General features: G+C 45.8%; 8 protein-coding genes across 8 annotated transcripts; 3 read left to right on the top strand and 5 right to left on the bottom strand.

The window, feature by feature from the left end:
• Positions 1-9: 9 nt before the first annotated feature.
• Positions 10-4,694, bottom strand: STT3 (dolichyl-diphosphooligosaccharide--protein glycosyltransferase subunit; the record flags this gene model as incomplete). Its single annotated transcript, XM_024857047.1, has 2 exons — positions 10-2,213; positions 2,450-4,694. The coding sequence occupies 2 exons, from the start codon at positions 4,692-4,694 to the stop codon at positions 10-12; spliced, it is 4,449 nt and encodes a 1,482-aa protein (XP_024714927.1).
• Positions 4,695-5,616: 922 nt separating this feature from the next.
• On the top strand, positions 5,617-6,090 carry C7M61_001645 (succinate dehydrogenase cytochrome b subunit SDH3; the record flags this gene model as incomplete). Its single annotated transcript, XM_024857046.1, has 1 exon — positions 5,617-6,090. The coding sequence occupies one exon, from the start codon at positions 5,617-5,619 to the stop codon at positions 6,088-6,090; it is 474 nt and encodes a 157-aa protein (XP_024714926.1).
• Positions 6,091-6,962: 872 nt separating this feature from the next.
• On the top strand, positions 6,963-8,885 carry C7M61_001644 (uncharacterized protein; the record flags this gene model as incomplete). The annotated part of the gene is made up of 1 exon (XM_024857045.1): positions 6,963-8,885. The coding sequence occupies one exon, from the start codon at positions 6,963-6,965 to the stop codon at positions 8,883-8,885; it is 1,923 nt and encodes a 640-aa protein (XP_024714925.1).
• A 441-nt stretch (positions 8,886-9,326) lies between these two features.
• HAP42 (Hap42p) lies at positions 9,327-10,628 on the bottom strand (the record flags this gene model as incomplete). The annotated part of the gene is made up of 1 exon (XM_024857044.1): positions 9,327-10,628. The coding sequence occupies one exon, from the start codon at positions 10,626-10,628 to the stop codon at positions 9,327-9,329; it is 1,302 nt and encodes a 433-aa protein (XP_024714924.1).
• Positions 10,629-11,756: 1,128 nt separating this feature from the next.
• Positions 11,757-12,074, bottom strand: C7M61_001642 (uncharacterized protein; the record flags this gene model as incomplete). Its single annotated transcript, XM_024857043.1, has 1 exon — positions 11,757-12,074. One exon carries the CDS (start codon positions 12,072-12,074, stop codon positions 11,757-11,759), a length of 318 nt encoding a protein of 105 aa, XP_024714923.1.
• A 476-nt stretch (positions 12,075-12,550) lies between these two features.
• Positions 12,551-13,198, top strand: C7M61_001641 (kinetochore-associated Ndc80 complex subunit; the record flags this gene model as incomplete). Its single annotated transcript, XM_024857042.1, has 1 exon — positions 12,551-13,198. The coding sequence occupies one exon, from the start codon at positions 12,551-12,553 to the stop codon at positions 13,196-13,198; it is 648 nt and encodes a 215-aa protein (XP_024714922.1).
• A 29-nt stretch (positions 13,199-13,227) lies between these two features.
• C7M61_001640 (mitochondrial 54S ribosomal protein mL60) lies at positions 13,228-13,569 on the bottom strand (the record flags this gene model as incomplete). Its single annotated transcript, XM_024857041.1, has 1 exon — positions 13,228-13,569. One exon carries the CDS (start codon positions 13,567-13,569, stop codon positions 13,228-13,230), a length of 342 nt encoding a protein of 113 aa, XP_024714921.1.
• Positions 13,570-14,268: 699 nt separating this feature from the next.
• On the bottom strand, positions 14,269-14,634 carry C7M61_001639 (uncharacterized protein; the record flags this gene model as incomplete). The annotated part of the gene is made up of 1 exon (XM_024857040.1): positions 14,269-14,634. One exon carries the CDS (start codon positions 14,632-14,634, stop codon positions 14,269-14,271), a length of 366 nt encoding a protein of 121 aa, XP_024714920.1.
• Positions 14,635-16,668: the final 2,034 nt, after the last annotated feature.

Here is a 16,668-nt window from a genome sequence, read left to right as displayed (position 1 = left end):
TTCATTTTCTTAAACCCTCAAGTCCAAAGCGGGCTTCTTCACGGCCCTCACCCTCTTGTTTGCCCCGGAAGTTCCTCTCTCAAAGTCGGCTGCTGCCTTGGGTTCTCTACCAAGATTATCAAGATCCTTGACCTTGTAGATTCTCACAATCCAGTTTTGCGACGTGAAAGCTTCCTCTACAGTGTCAAGCGTGATGGGGTCCGAGGGAATGACTTGTCCACGAGCTCTGTCCTGCGCCTCTCTGCCGCCGAACAATTCGGCGAATCTGTAGTAGGACATCTTGTACATCATGGAGTTCTTCATGGTTTCCGAGGCATCCTTGTCGACCTTGTACTCACCTCTGGTACTGAAGTAGTCTCTTTCGTGGATCTCATCGGGCCAAATACCTTCGGAGATCCTCACCATCCAAAGGAACTTATTCATATCGTCACCGGAGTATCCCAATACACCACCGAAAATAACGAGCACATAATCGACATCATGCTTTTTCAAAATCTCGTATGCGTTCTCTTCGTTGGTGGCCATTGCCTTACCCACAGTAGCGATATGAGTGTTGTTCCAAGTGTTGTTGTCAACCAAGGTGGTTCTGTCGGCCATACCACCAATTTGGTAGCCGTAATCCCACCAGGCCATGACCTTGGCATCCTCTGGAGTGTTCATTCTCAACCAGTAGTAGGCCTCTCTGTAGTCGTCGATGATGTTTTGAGTGCCATCTGGATTACGTGAGGCCAACACCACAGAAGGTGAGGAGTAGGCATGAGAAGTCACCCAGGTACAGTGCAACACGAAGAAGACAAGGTAGTACACGAATGAAGCCAACACGACACCCTTGCTGAGAAGCTTGAAGATGGGGAATTGTTTGCCTTGCTTGGCGGGTCCCTTCTTCTTCTTCTCAGAGACCTCCTCGACGGCAGCCTCGGAGCCGAAAATGTCGGATACATCCATGTAAACATCGAACAACTTGGACAATGCAATGGCAGCGGCAACACAAACAACTGGGGTCAAAGTCAACATCAATCTAACCATAACACCAGCGAAGTAGGAACCAAGGACACCATAAATAATAATGAAAAGGTGCTCGTCACGCATCTCCTGGAAGCAGAAGAATACACCTGCTGGGAACAACCAAATCAACATGTTAGTGTCGAAAAAGAATGCGGGCCATGCGGTAGGTTGATGCTCAGAGACAGACGCAATGATTGGGATATGAATCTTGGCGTAATTGGTGTCCCACAAAGAGTAAAATCTACCAGTCCATGGCGCAATCCAGCCAGCGGCAGTCAAGGCGGTCAAACCAGCCACACCCAAAAGGGTAGTGAAGAAAAGAGACACGGTCAAAAACACCTTGAACTGAGCGGTGGGGACGTTTGAACGAACGTAGGCACCAAAAGCAACCAACTGCAACAAACCAAAGACACCCAATGCAGCCATATGGTCGTTCGAGCGGATAGGCAAGAAACCAACAAAAGGAATCTGCATCGACGCGATAGTTCCCAAGGCATACCATGTGGTGTAGGCAGTGTACAAGCGGTGGTTATAACGACCCATCAAGATCAACACAAAAACGTGCAATGGGATCAAGTTGGTGATGAAAACGTAACCACCCCATGCAGACACCATGTAGAAGTACGACAAGGCAGTCAAAGTACCGTAGAAAATGGAGCCAACCTTCATGGCTTTGATCCACAAGTAAAATGTGGCCATGAGCAAGGTGATAGCAATAGCCTCGTTATCATATGAGCCTGCCACGGAACGAGAGATGTAACCTGGGGCGATACCCATGAAAATGGCGGCCAAAAGTCCCGCGTTGGAGTCTTTCATCTCCTTCGTGAAGTAGTAAGTGAAGATGGCAGTGATACCCGAAAATGCTGGTGCAAGCATCACACAGATGTTACGGATATCCACGGGCAAGCCGAACCAGTCTCTTAACGTGTGCCAAATCACACCGGAAGTAACCATCAATCCTGGGTACAAAGTGCCACCAGTGACTCTGCCCAAAGGATACCAAGTTCTGTCATCGAACCAATTCAAAAAGTCGTAGAATGAGTGAGAAACCAAATACTTTGTGGCTCTGAAGTTAAACCAAGGGTCGAACTCATGGATAATGGATTCAAACCGAATAACTGAAAATAGACGCGAGGAGATAGCAGCTCCCGCAATTGAAATGAAAATAACAGTACGAAGAAGCAACCGCACCGTGTCAATTTTGACACCTAGCACCGTGGACGGTTTGGTCATACTGTGTCTTTATATGATTGAGGGGAAGGGTTGAATGAAGGTGGGTGTTGAACACTTGTTAATGCGACGATACGAAAATTGGTGAGGTTCCTCGAGCGCGTATGTGCAGGCCAGAGGCGCCCTCTCGTGGGTTTGACAGGCTGCAAAACCTCGCAATCTGACTACTTATATTATTCCTATTTGTAGACACGACATTAAAATGATGACCAACTCCAATTGGCGGGGACGCTGCCTGCAACTTGCTCGGTGGATTGATCTTCGCGGGCATAGCCCTTTCCAATTTGTACTTGAGGAGAGATCTGGTTTCTTGGCCGCTGGTGTGGGTTCTTGTACTTGAGCAATTCCTTACGTGGGCTCAAAGCAGGTTTGTTCGAAGGTTTGACCTCTGGTTCCTCCAAAGGCGCTGTTGTCACATCTATCGAGCTTCTTGGTCTGTGACATGTCACGCCAAACTCCTGCTTCATGAACTCGTTGTACTCTTCAATGCAATTGTCGCAAACACGGGAGAGTGTTCCGCGGCCACCAGTAGTGAATTGAGCAAGGTGGTTGATATACAAATAGTGCAGCGTGTGCTCTTTGCAGAAAATACCACCACAGCGACGGCAATGGTGTCTGCGCTCAAAAAAGTTGAAGTTCTTGCGACAAGTGGTTATACCACATTCAGATACAGCTTCATCCTTAAGCCAATGTTTTCTTGTAGGTGCAGCTTTCAATATGTGTTCATATTGCTTCTTGTTGAGCGTGTAGGGCCCCGTGAATGGGAGGCTAGGCGAGGCAATGGTATTGTCCGCCAGGTCAACCGAACGTATGGAATTGGAGCTAGAGCCATGGTCTCGGTTTGGCAGCCCTACTCTGGAGAGTCCTTCAAAGTAAGACTCTCTGCCAGTGTCAGTCAGATTGCTGGACAAAGGCCCTAAATCAGCATCCTTGTCCAATGTTTTTCGCAATACTGCTGGAATATACATTGGGTTTCTGAATCCCTTGATTTGCTGAATTCTTTTGTCGGCCAAGCTAGCATGTTTCGGTAAGGTATCCTCAGCTTGACTCGTCTTCCTATTACGCACATTCATGTCCATGGGTGGAACGACCGGATTAAGCTCTGTTTCACTTTTTTGGCTCTGAAGCTGTCCAAGAGATTGGCTGTGAGAAAGCGGCTGACTTGGAGCATTCATCAGCACTTGCGATTGGGATTGTTGAAGTTTGTGACTGTGAAGATTTAAGTTGGAGTGGTTGATAGGGCCCTTAGTTTGCTGTGGTGCACTCTTGATGTCAGTAACTGGATCAGGCTCGATAAGCAGGGTTTGACCATAGAGCTTCTGTGCGGGTTCGCTACCATTGGTTTGATTTTGCATGCTAAGCATTTGTCGTTGCATATCAATGTGATAGTCACGTTCGGAAGATAAAGGGGCATTCTTGGATCGTTCATTTGGTTGGTTGGTAGGCTTCCCTTGTGATGGAGGAAGTTGGGGTTCTGTGAGATGTTTGTTCTGTCGTGTGAGACTTGCAAACAGACTCAAGTCAACCTGTGCTGGTTGATATGGTTTAGTACGATTCTCTGTTTGCAGCTTATTGTTTCCTTCTTCTTTTCTCTGTTCAAGCTTCGACTCCGGCTTGAGCAGACCGTTAAGCAGTTTTGTTGTGAGTTGCCTGGATTCAGGTCCAGTCTCTTCGTCAGATCTTATAATTGGTGCTAAGGACAAAGAAAGCTTTTTCAAGGCATTAAGAGTGAGTTTCTGTTGTTGTAGTATTGTCTCTTCTCTGTATTCGTCATCATCGTCACGGTCATCCTTTATCACCGGTTGAGTACTCGACTGCGTCACATTGCTGTTGTGTCTCAGTCTATTCAGTTCGCTTTCCGATGGTGGGTCCTTGTGATCAAAGGGTAGTTGCTGTCCAATCACTATATTGTCCAATGCACGAAGATTACTGACTGACGAAAGCACAGGTGCTTGGATGAATGACTGGAAGTTCTTGTGGTTGCCCGTTCCCGTCAGGCTCATGTTGCCAAGGTTACTTGAGTTTCTTTGTAGCGCAGGAGGATTAGCCGGCTCTGTCTGTCTCAAGGACTTGAGCGATGCAGTGGATAAGACCAGTTGGAATGACTGGGTTCTTGGTTTCTTGAGATCTTTCTTCTTGAACTGTAGATCATTCAAATACTCTTTGTTAGAATCCTCGTCACCTTCAGAAGGATCAACTGGAGTCGTAGATCCTGTATTGGACTCAGCTGGACTTTGATTATCGTGTGAGCTCTGCTTGCCATCTTCCTGGGGTATCTGGTTGTCATCATTTTGGATGTCGTGTTCTTCATCCCTTCGCTCAAGCTTCTTCGGAAGGCCCTTTCCATAATCCTCATATGTTTCATTTGGATGTCTCGGAAGGGGCTTCGGCTCACTTCCGTCAGTGTCATTTTGTGTTAGCAGAGGCTCCTCGGTAGTGGCCACTGTGCTGGTTCCCATTTCTTGGTCTAGCTCGTTGCCTTAACTTAGGACTTGATGAGGTACTTTGGAGTGGAGCTGGAAAAAATGGTGATAGTTTGAAGATAGCAGAAGCCTTCGCTAGGAATAGACTCGATGGCTTCTGGGTTCGGATTAGTTAAGTTACAAATGGGGTGCCGCGAGGATGCAAGGATGCGCTTTCCTGATACCGTTGATGCCTGTGTATAGTCTTTATCGATATCGCCGTTCTGGGAAGGTGAAGGCGTCTATCCCACCCAAGGACCTAGAGACGAGTAATGTCTAGATTTGCTAAATGTTACTTACTTTGGTATCGTTTGTCAACGGACTTCCAAATTGGATGAGGCTATCGACACGTGACAAATGCCGAACACGGACCGAGAGGGAATTGGCCAAGAGAAACGAAGACCAGGGAACTCGAACCTTTGAATTGAACCAAGAAAGTGAGACCTCTGTGGGAAATCTTTCACAATGATGATGGATAACTCAGTAGGTATAGCTTACACATGATTCTGTGCACGTGATCATTACCCCGGGCCAGCCTAATTCCTGGGTGTCCCATTGGCTCGCGGGTCCCGGGGGAAAAAAATGAGAAAAGCTATCCTAAGTTAAACACTACCTACTAACGACAATACCATACAAAATGCTTTGCCGTGTTGGTTTGAGACGTATGTTTTTGACTTAACGATGAAAGTGAGTGAATTACCATGCTGAGAACAATTTGAAGACCCGAATCTTTCCACTATTCCACGCTCCCTGATTCAGAACCATACTAAGGTTCCACCCGCCTTACTAGATAAGCCGGAACCAATATGTTATGTGGTCATTATCTCTGGCTGGTTGCTCATTATTCTATCGTTTGATTCTGCCTATCAAATACTAACATACAGCCCTTGCAAGAACTTCGATCGCTAGATCGCCAGCCATGACTTCGGCTATGCTCAGAAACGTTAGATTTAACTCCACTGAGAGCATGAAGATTAGTCACGAGCAGGAGCAGGAACTTCTTGTCAACCAAAGAAAGAACCGTCCCGTTTCTCCTCACTTGCAGATTTACCAGCCCCAGCTCACATGGTACTTGTCCGGTTTGCACAGAGTTACTGGTGTGGCCATGTCTGGTGCTTTCTACGCCTTGACTGTGACCTACGCCGCCTCTGCTCTTTTGGGTTTCCCATTTGAGGCCTCTACCCTTGTCTCTGCATTCGCCGGCTTGCCATTTGCCGTCAAGCTTGGCGCTAAGGCCGCCATGGCTTTCCCATTCACCTTCCACTCCTTCAACGGCCTCAGACACTTGGTTTGGGATTTTGGTAAGGAGTTGACCCTCAAGGGTGTTTACAGAACTGGTTACATTGTGTTGGCCCTTACCGGTGTGTTCGGCACTTACTTGACCTTCTTCTGATGCATTTAGATGTTTAATTTATTATACGAAACTTGAAACCGCGACTCACTTTTGCAGCCATATACTTCTTTCCACAAACTGCTATCCTCTTCAACAAATGACTGTCTCTCTTCTTCATGCTTTGTCGCCAGGTGGTAACGAGGCTCTGCGTAGTTCCAGGCCTCTGCTTTGGTTCAGATGTAAAGCTGCAATAACAAGAGGTTACCGCAACACTAATCGGTGGTTCTGGAGTCTCCCGTGGCAAGAGATGTGCCAGTTTTCTTCAATGATGCTGTTGGGGCTAGCTTACGGGGTCTTCTTTCTTTCTGTATTCGGAATCATTGCTTTTCCATGGTGGGCAGCCACATATCTTGTGTTGTGGTGTGGATTCTTATGCGTTCTCAGCTTCTACTAAGTTCGAGCCAAGTGTGCTATAGGAGGTGGGCGGTCCTCATACATAAAAGCTAGTTTTACTCATAATAAATGTCATTTGATAGTCATATCGAGAATGGCGTTCTCAACCACCAATGTCGGGACTGAGACCTTGTAATCAGCATTAGTGTTCATTATAGCATGAATCACATAGCAGCAAAACAACATCGCTATGAAATTCACATGGAAAGCTCAATTGGGACAGAAATTCTGTTTTTAAAGGTCATTGACGGCATTGCCTTTCCAATTTGCTATCGTTCTCATGTCAAGCGACACAGCACTGATAAGGGCTCACGTCAATGAGCCACGAAATATTGAATATGACATGCCTCAGCTTGTACCTCTGTACAATTGAATAAATAATTGTTGATCTAAATCGAAAATATGGTAAGGAAACCCCGAAACTTCCATGAGCCTCAATCGCTTACTAAGTCTACATCTGTGCGACAGGATTCTCATCTATGCCCACTTTGATGGAACCAGAGGAACTAGATCCCGGTCTTTTTCTGGAGCTACCTTGGCTTGTGGTTAGAGAAATTCTCTCTTATGTTCCTAGAGAATACATTTCAGACGCATTCTTGAAAGTGCCATGGCTACGAGAACGACTCATCGAAGAGTACTACGGTGAACTTCACTTCATCCTCACGCCCTTGAAACGGCCACATTCTTGTTATTATGACAGATCAGAGCTCATAGACATTAGCAGCTATGGTGAAATATCGTCCTTTTTGGATGAAAACCCTGACATCGTTCCACATACGGTTCGAGTTATGACATCAATGGATTTCATCTCGATGCGATCGCTTTTAACTGATTACAGAGATCGCTTTGAAAGGATCCCGAATCTTCACCTCGAGATAATGGGTCACCATTTTACTGAGGACTGCTTCGAGTTTATCCAATCCTTTGGCAACTTGAAGAAGCTTCAGCTCACGGGGCCTGTTTTAGACGATATCAGCGATATGAGTACAACTTTTGCTCAATTGAACTCCCTAGAGACTCTAGTTATACTAGGGCATAAGATTCGAGACTGGAGTGGTGTCGCTCTTCCCAAAAGTCTCAAACATCTAGATATTTCGTGGATGAATAGGTGCAATGTGACAACAATCGACATACCACCCAATGTTGAGGAAATTTATTGGAATGATGCGGGACTCACCTCTTCAAGACTATCAGCTGTTGACTTTCCCTCATGCATATCGACACTTGTGATCACCGAGGGCAAAATTGAATGTTTGAAACTCTCCCAATTGCCTAGATCTTTGAAGTGTTTGGAGATCTCAAGATCACAATTGAGGGATTTCTCATGTGATGAGGTATCCGATCAGTGGCCACTATCGCTAGAGACGTTGATCTTGAGTAGAAATCGTATTCACAACGGTTCTCTCGATCAACTTAGCGAAACAAGACTCCCCCCTGGTTTACAGATTTTGAAGCTCGACGGCAATCTCATCAGCCATGTATATCATCTAAGGCATTTACCGGATTCTTTAAAGCTATTGGACATTTCTAAGAATCCTCTCCAAAATTTGGAAGACCCTACCAACTATGATGGGTACCTATACTATCGTTTCCCACGCGACTTGGAGATTCTCAATTTGTCAGAATGCATCCATGCGGGTCCAGCTCGCTATGGCACCTCTTTGGTGTTACCATCTGAGCGTATCAGGTTGCCATCCACACTTCAAGAGCTTGATTTAAGTGGAAATCTCAACTACAGGTTTGAGGCGTTCTTGCTCCCTGAGTCTCTCAGAAGACTCTCTATGATATGCTCAGGCATTCGGAGTTTGTCAAAGTATGACTTTACATTTGAGGATGGTCTTCCGAATACCGAGGTACCTGTGGCGTGGGCAGATCTCAAAAATCTTGTTTCACTCGACGTCTCAGCTAACGTTATTAGCACACTCGATGGATGGACTCCTCCGCCAAATCTTGTTCTGCTTGACCTAGCCTCGAACAGATTGAAAGAGATATCTTCAAATTCCTCCCTCTTCAACAAGAAGATTAATCTACGGTTCCAGCACCTTCAACGTCTCAACTTATCTAACAATGAGATTGAGTCAATCGACGACCTGGCTCATTTCCCACCTAATGTGGTATTCGTGAACCTTGAAAAGAACAACCTTACTCAGTTTATTTTCACTGATGGGATGTTGAACAGCAAAATGCTATGTTCTCTCAACTTGGCGGGAAACGGAATCGAGCACATTGGAGCTAAAACAGCAAAGAAAGCCACTTTAAGGGAGTTCGACTTATCACTCGCAGGCCGAGATAGACCCGCTCGACTGATTCATCCAGATAGTCTCTATGAAGTGTTGGACAATTTGGGTTTGAAAACGACACGTAGAAAACGAAACACTCGATCCATGCATCAGTTTTTATAGACAAAATCATAGATTTACAGGCTGGTATTTTATGTGCGTATGCTTCGGAACCCGGTGCACAGTAGAAGACAGCATTCAAAATCAAGCGTAGGGCGGAAACCCCTAAAACCTCTAACTTCCAAAACTGTTTGAAAAACTTATTCAAATGTCATCTCCTGTTTTACGAAAAGAGTTTTCAATGTTTTTTTATATGTGGTATCATCATTTTCAGTTTCGCAGAACTACCACTCACATAGTGAATTCACGTAAACTTGGTGCACTTCACCAATTAGCTATGATGCAAGATTATCACAAAAACTTCTAGCCTGCCGAAATACGGTGTCTGTTATTTTTAGTAAACGAATATCTGTCCAGAACAAAAGGTTGAAGAGCCATCAACGTTCTACCTACAAATCAACCAACCCATCGTGATATTTTCATTACTATGTCATTTAAAATCATTTAAAAGGTGTCCGCGTCGAAACAAACACATGGCGTTTCATTCGTGCAAAACCCACATCCAATCTTTTTAGACTTTTTGCTCTGTGTTGACTTTGTATCACCATCATGTAGAAGGTTCATTAGTTCAACAGTCAGATCAGGTCCGGCATCATCAACACGACTACGCTCACCCCCTATACCATCGCTGTTGCTCACGATGTCAACCACTAAATTGTCTTCAGAATCAAGAGTGTTCATCCGCAATGGTCTCAAGAGACTTGGCGTGAAGCCATCAGACACCTCAGGAGTACTCGAGCCAGTTCCTTCAGAATTTTGAGCACGGCGATCAAGATAGCTGCGGACCTGCCGCAGAACCGGACCAACCTGCTCATTGGATGGTTTTCCAACGCCCACACCATTGACTCTCTTGGTTACTGAATGTATCACATTCAGTTGAGTAGTCAAGTAGGCGAGGTATTTGTCGAGATCATGAATGTTGTTTATGTGGTCAAACAGCTCGAAAGAATGCGTGCTCAGTGATTTCTTAGCCCTCACGTTACTGTCGCTGGTATCGTTAAGCACGTCAAATGTGATGACACCGTTCTGCACGAACCGAAGCTGCTTGATCTGGTTGGTAAGCACATCAATATAATTCTTGATTAACTCTTGCTCCTTGATTCTAGCCAAGTAACTCTTTTGTAGATCATTAACTTGCACATTGGAGCTCAAGCCAGGTGAAGTTGCGGCAGTCTGACATTGAGGTGAGCTTGAAGCCGTAACTGAACTTGAAGTTGTGGGAGCTGGTGTGACGGCTATAGGTGTAACGGAGCTCTTTCGTGACACACTAATAGCTTGTGGAGATCCTCCAGAAACACCTGTCACTGTTGCCGAGGATGCTGATCCTAGTCTTCTCTTTGCAAGCACTGGTGAACCATCGTCAACTTTTTCGACAGGCGCAACAGCCGCAACTTCTTCACGCTTCACCTTACATTTCTTCTTTGGTGCGGTCTTTTCTGGGCCTGGTGAACCACCAGCAGTAGGTTTCCGTCCCGGACGAGGCCGAGGGGGAAGCACCCATTTTCTCGAGGTATTTATGAGACTCTCGTTATTGAGAATTGATGAAGGCTTCGCCGTTTGGTTATATGTGGGGTTAAATGTGGATTTGGGAGTAGCGGCAGGTTTCGGCTTAATGGCTATAGCAGGTTGGATTTTGGCATATTTGGTTGACGCCTGAGGCTGAGGAGTTGCTGCCGGTGTTCCGCTATAGCTCGGACTTTGGGGACTCAGCAGATTTTCACTTTTTATGCTGGTTTGGACGGCCATACTCGTGGAGGCCCGGAGGCTGGTACTTGTTTGCATCGGGGTATCGGGCATTTTAAACGTGTGATTTTTAGCGAAGTCAAACTAAATAGTCTTTTAGGTCGACAGTTTCTTTTGGAATAGTTGAATCAATAAATAAGTTTTGGTTTAGGGGAGTGTTCGGATGAAGGCAACTCGATGGAAAATCCGGGGAGATGATTTTCAAGTTGTTCAGATCCCACAAAAAATGAACTTGTCAAGACAAGGAGCCTGACAATATATCTCAGTCTTCACCAGCTTCTTGAAGACTTTTTGAAGTATTTGAAGGTGGCTGTCAAAAGCAAAGGTTTGTGGATTCTAGGTTTCGGAAAGAGACCGGGTCTTCTAGGGAGGAACCGGGACATCCACTTGTGCAGTCACGTGAAGATGATCAGGCCAGGACTCATTGCCATTACTCGCGTACCAGATTAATGCAGGACACTAAAACAAAACATACCAAGTCAGTTGAAGCCGCTGGAAGGAACTTTGAATTCAAGAGTATAGCTTAGCTTGAAGATCAGCACAGAGGGTCATGTCGAAGGAAGAACAAATGGCAACGCTCAATGAGCAGGCCGCATTACTCCACTCCAATCTCACTGAGTTCGACAAGCTCTTGAAAGAGACAGCCAGACAATATGAATCCATTCAAAGCTTGGGCATCATGCACGGAGCATTTTTCATGGCTAGCCATACCGTGTTTGGTAGTCATTACTATGACGCGAAGGAGAAACCTCAGTAAGGCCAATGATTGCACCTCGATAGCATAGCACAGGGGTGGAGGAGATCGTGCTTTTGGAAGACAGTCTTGGAACATAGCATCGGTACCCCTTTGCGTGACTTAATAACTCGAAAACTTGCACAGGTGGCACGTTTCTGGCCTGTCGTACCGGTACTTCACTCTTTCTTTCTCAAATCAATAATGAATGAGGAGTTTTTAACTCAGTGGACGACCTTTTGAAGGGCTCTAGATTCTGGAGCTTCCGAAACCGTGGGTCCCGATGGGACAATACACTTCCAAGACCCTGAGGCTCCAAGTGATCGATGAAAGAGAGAAAGGATAGCGCTTACATGTCAACCATTTATCGTTCGTTTACCATCTATTTACATGCTGACTCACTTTTGAGCTTCTTGATCCCGAAGCTCTTTCGCTTCCTGCAAGCGTTGCCTATATATTTTTTGCTTTTGCTTCTTTTCAGCTATGAGTATGTCTCTTTCCTGATCGAGATACTCCATCTTCTGATAGCTGGCAACACAGTCCAAGGATCGTTTATTGGCTGCCTCGCAGTTTTTCATGGCGTCCATGGGGTTCTCAAAACTGTTCGAACACTCCACGTATGCCTTGATCAAGTCATCACACCTCGCAAAAGCCTTCTTTCTCCATCTCTCAAAGATAACCTGCTCCTCCTTGGGAGTAATAATCCACGCAGGCATGTTTGGGTTAGTGGGGAGGTCAACCCCATCATATGGCTTTTTACTCATGAAGACGAATGTTTCCCGAGCATTATCGGAAGACTTCTGATGTGAAAACGGTACTTATGTACAGGACAAGCAGATTAACGAAAGGAAGATTCATAACACAACACCTTCACAAGATGAATTGAGAGTCACTAGACGAGTCTTTGAAATGTCAAACATGACTGTCAATGGTAACCTAGGCTCTTTCGATATTTAAGTGAGTGGCCTGCAAATTGACATCCAAATTGATAACTCAAACAGCCATTAGGTCCGTGTAGTATAAATTGAAACGACAACTCGAGGGACATTGAACTAAATCCTTTGGGTTTTGTTAGCTGTCTAACTATTTGTTACATAATTTATTTAAAAGTGCTTCAAGGTGTTGATATATGAGAGTGCGAAATCAAAACAAACTTTACCATCACCAAACAGACTACATCAACACCACAATAATGCTAGGAAATCAGCCACAAGAGCTCGTATACTCTACGATAGAGAATTTTGAAACCGAGCCAGACATCACAAGTCTAGCGAGGATATCAGAGACAATGAACAAAACCGAGGAGAAAAGAAGAGCCAAACTCACTCGCCTACAAAGCGGGATCACGAAGCTCGAGGAGCAATTGGCAGAAGTGAAAGGCAAGCTAGAAAGTCTAAACCAACCAAGTGAAGCATTGAAGGAACAAATTGGCAATCTCGGGAAAAATCCACTCGACCCAAATGAAAGCACCTTCCAACTAATCAACACCAAATCAGGGGAGCTCGACTCGATGAAGGTGGCATTAGCAAAGCAACTCACGGACGTTGAGTCACAAATTAATCAAATACACATGGCAAAGATGAATCTTACTAAGCAAAAGGAGGAGCTACTACAGCAGAAAGAGCAGGCTCTTGCGGTCTCCGTTGCAGAGAATCACAATTCTTCGAGCATGAAAATAAGTTTATTTAGAAGCCTCGGTGTTCATGTTGGGACAGCAGAGAAGGGCGACAAGATTGTGATTTTCGACGAGAAGAAGAACCAGACATCTGTGCTAGATGTGGATGAAAAGTACTCGGACTACTTTATCTCCAACTATATTTGGGAACGGCTTGGAACGTAATGTATAATGCTATGTACAATGGGAATGATCTAGAAATTCTTGGGGTTGTCTCTGAAAGACTTCTTGGTCCATTTGGGCACGAAGTGCACCGACTTTCTGTAGCCACGAACCTTCTTGTCAAAAGTCGTGTACTTGTCTTTCGTCAGCAACTCGTATTCTTTAGGGAAGTCAAACTTCAAGGCATCGATCTTCTTGAAACCGGTGGATACCTCGTTCTCAGGTTTGAGTGATTGGTAGAGCACCTCGATGTTGTGATCCACGAGCTGCATGCGTCTCCTGAGTCTCTGTTTTTGAGGTTGTGACATTCTGGGTGCTTTTTTCCATAAGTAACCACCGTAGGCCACAAGTGTGGATCTGAAGGCACCTAGCATGGTTAATTAGTAGGATTAGGTCTCAGTGAATTTTTCTGTAGCGCGGTCGTGCGAAGGTAGAAACTTGATGGTGTATCACGGGGGCCATTAAATCTGGAGTCCAGCAAGAATTAGGCTGGAAGATGTTCAAAGTAGAAAAGTAAAACGTTTTCATTTGTGACGACCTAAGCTCGTTTCCTTCCTTTTACTTGGAGCTTGCGCGAAGGGCAAACATGGGTTGATACTGAGTGGCTGCGAAAAACGTACCACCCAGAGAGATACAATGAATTCAGGATATAATTCACAAATTTCCTTCAAAACATCAGGCAACAATTGGAAACATTTTCACCGTATTGTGTTGAGGATGCTATTGTCGGAGTTCATAGTCCGGCGGAGTCAGAACGCCCTGTATAGCTTGGCACGCAACACCAGATTCATCTCATAACCCCAGAAAAACTTCTACGTGATCTTGACACTTCAACATCGATGCCCTTACAATCTCGTGCAGTAATTCACGACCATCTATTTATCTATATACGAGTACGATTAATTTGTTAGTCCTGTGCTCGGTTTACCCGAGACCTCTATTACCTATACCATGACCCAAATATGCTATATAATGTTTTGTTTTGTTTTTCATAAATTTTTCGTTTCCAGTTTTTGAAGTTTTTCATTTTTTTCTTCTTTTTCTTTGTTTCGTAAGTTTTCATGATGATGCCATTACAACACGCCGAGCCACAACCTGTAGTTGTGCGACGTGGACGCCAAGGGCCCCAACAGAGGCGCCTGGCTGACCGAATAATTTAGCGAAAAGTCCCGCACGTCCGACTCCTTCATCTCCAGCGCCAAAAGCAATGGCAGGTTGTTGAGCTCTTGCGTGGTGAACAGACTAGCTGACTCCAGCGCCGAGTCGGACAGAGGCTGGTATAACGAAGGTGTGAGCAAGGGGGAGACAATGTCCGCCAGCTTCAAGGAGGAGGCCTGGGGGTGCTCATCACGTTCACGACATGAGTCTGAGCAGTAGACCGAGTGTGGAGAGCACAACTGGTCACAGGCAATGCAATAATTGTTGAAAGCGTCAGACATGATATAAATGCAGATAATATGGAGGGGGAGCTCGAGCCTGGCTTAAGGGGGAGGATGCCTGGTTCAGATGAGCTTTGCAAAAAGAAAGGGGGGTGTTGTGGGGGGTCTCTTCAATGAAGAAGAAGTTTCTTTGATTTGAGGTGAAAATTGTGGCAGCACCTGTGGTTTATATATGGGCAGCAAATAATATGGCGGGGTCTGTTCTAGATGGGAAAATTGCGCCTACTGTGACACACTGCGCACGTTCGAGGGGTCGCCGAGGGTGCATGGGGTTGCGTAGGCTGGAGCTCCGAGGGTATTACCGAGGGCAAGAAACCCCGGGCCCCAGACGGCTCCAAAATAGTCAAAGCCAGCATGTCGTGGACAAAATGACCAAAAAACTGAAGATCCCCCCATTCGAGCCCGTTAGCCCGGTACCCCAAGCGGGGCATTTACTTTGGCACCCCATTCCCCAGCACTTCTCCGCATGACGGCTTCTCGCGTGGAACGTGAGTTCCGGTCTATTGTGGGCCCAGGTGCCCTCGGTTTAGGGCTGCTCGGAGTGAGTCAGGCCCGAATCTGTGGCCGACTTTCGGGGGCCCAATTGTGCAGCGGCACGTGCCCCAGCCACGGGTGCTCAGCAGACCCATCGGCTGTTTATACTACTTGTCAAGGAAGAATAGGAAATTGTATTATTATCTAATTCTTTGACAAAATTGCCAAATCTCAAACGTGATACCAGCTGACTTTAAGGTGGCCTGTTGCTGAAGCCGCGCAATCTCCGTGGGCCCGGCCCAACATTATTTGCAGCCAGTTGCTTTAATACACAAATTCTTAGCACCCGGTTGAAACTTGCCTTTTTTTTTTTTTTGTTTCACATCAATGGAACTCCTTCTGCACCAGCCCTCGTTTGTAAGCGACTCTGCTGCTTGCGCTAATACCTTCTAGACACTGTCTCAGTTTAGCCGCTTGCCTTAACATGCGGTGCAGCCCACGAGGTTGCTACCACGAGGATAGACGAGAAACGGTAGGCACTGTTTGTAGCCGAGATACTTAAAGAAGACATCCACAAACAATTACAAACAATCGATAAAGATAGACATCTGTATGCCTCGGTTTCAAAGTATCACCAGGGCATTACATGTCACATTAAATAATAATTTGTTTCATGTCCTGCTTGATCAGACCCTGTCGCTTGCCGCCAAGGCGGGAGCCAGCTACTTAGACATCCCCAACGAACCACTCATCTTCCAGAACTGTAACTTCAACCACCATACTTAACAGCCCTTGCCTTGTGCACCCAACAGTCTGGCTTGGCCAAAACCACAAGGGTGGAGCCCACAAGGGCCCCTCGGAAATGATGAGAGGGGTACTGCACAAAGATGATGCGGGCGGCCGTCTTGCCAGGCAATTTCCCCCCCGGAAGTCGCCACCACTTTGCCACCCCCGGATCTCGTCGATTCTTCGAGAAAATTTTCAACTCCATCTCCTCCCAGCCTCGACTGCAGACAGCTCACTCCACACTTTCCCGCTCCCGCTTTCGGCAATCACATTCAACTAAGCCCTACCTCAAGGCCCCTATACTTTATGATGAAAGATTAACCTTTTGGGCTTTTAAGGGAGGATTTTTCCTTTTGTAAGCAGTCCCATTTTACTTGGCTGGCAATCTTCGAGTTTTGTGATTCTCATCGGGTCACAGCTTTGTTTCACACTACCGCCGTGCTTAAAGTTGCGATGCCTCGTGATTTCGATGTTTGTGTTTCGAAAGTGGATCTTTTTTTTTCTCTTGCAGAACGCGTGGCGATCTACGAGATAACCTCCCCGACCTCCGTACACCCCATCAAACTACTCCAGCCCACCAGGCCCTACCAACGCCAAAAGATGGTGGATTATTTATTTCTGATATTGACTTTGTTCTCCATGTACTACTATTTTTCTCTGGCGATTCATTCGGTGTTTCAAAGAGTGTTTCAAATTTTGTGTCTCCTGTACTCTAATGTTTCAGCGGGCCGAGGTTCTCTGCTGCTCAGCAAAGCCACTAGAAGCTCCACACGA

Source organism: Candidozyma pseudohaemuli (genome assembly GCF_003013735.1).
Source record: "Candidozyma pseudohaemuli strain B12108 chromosome Unknown scaffold00002, whole genome shotgun sequence".
NCBI classification, from domain to species: domain Eukaryota; kingdom Fungi; phylum Ascomycota; class Pichiomycetes; order Serinales; family Metschnikowiaceae; genus Candidozyma; species Candidozyma pseudohaemuli.
The sequence above is the reverse complement of the archived record's forward strand: the minus strand, read 5'-3'. Positions and strand labels throughout refer to the sequence as shown.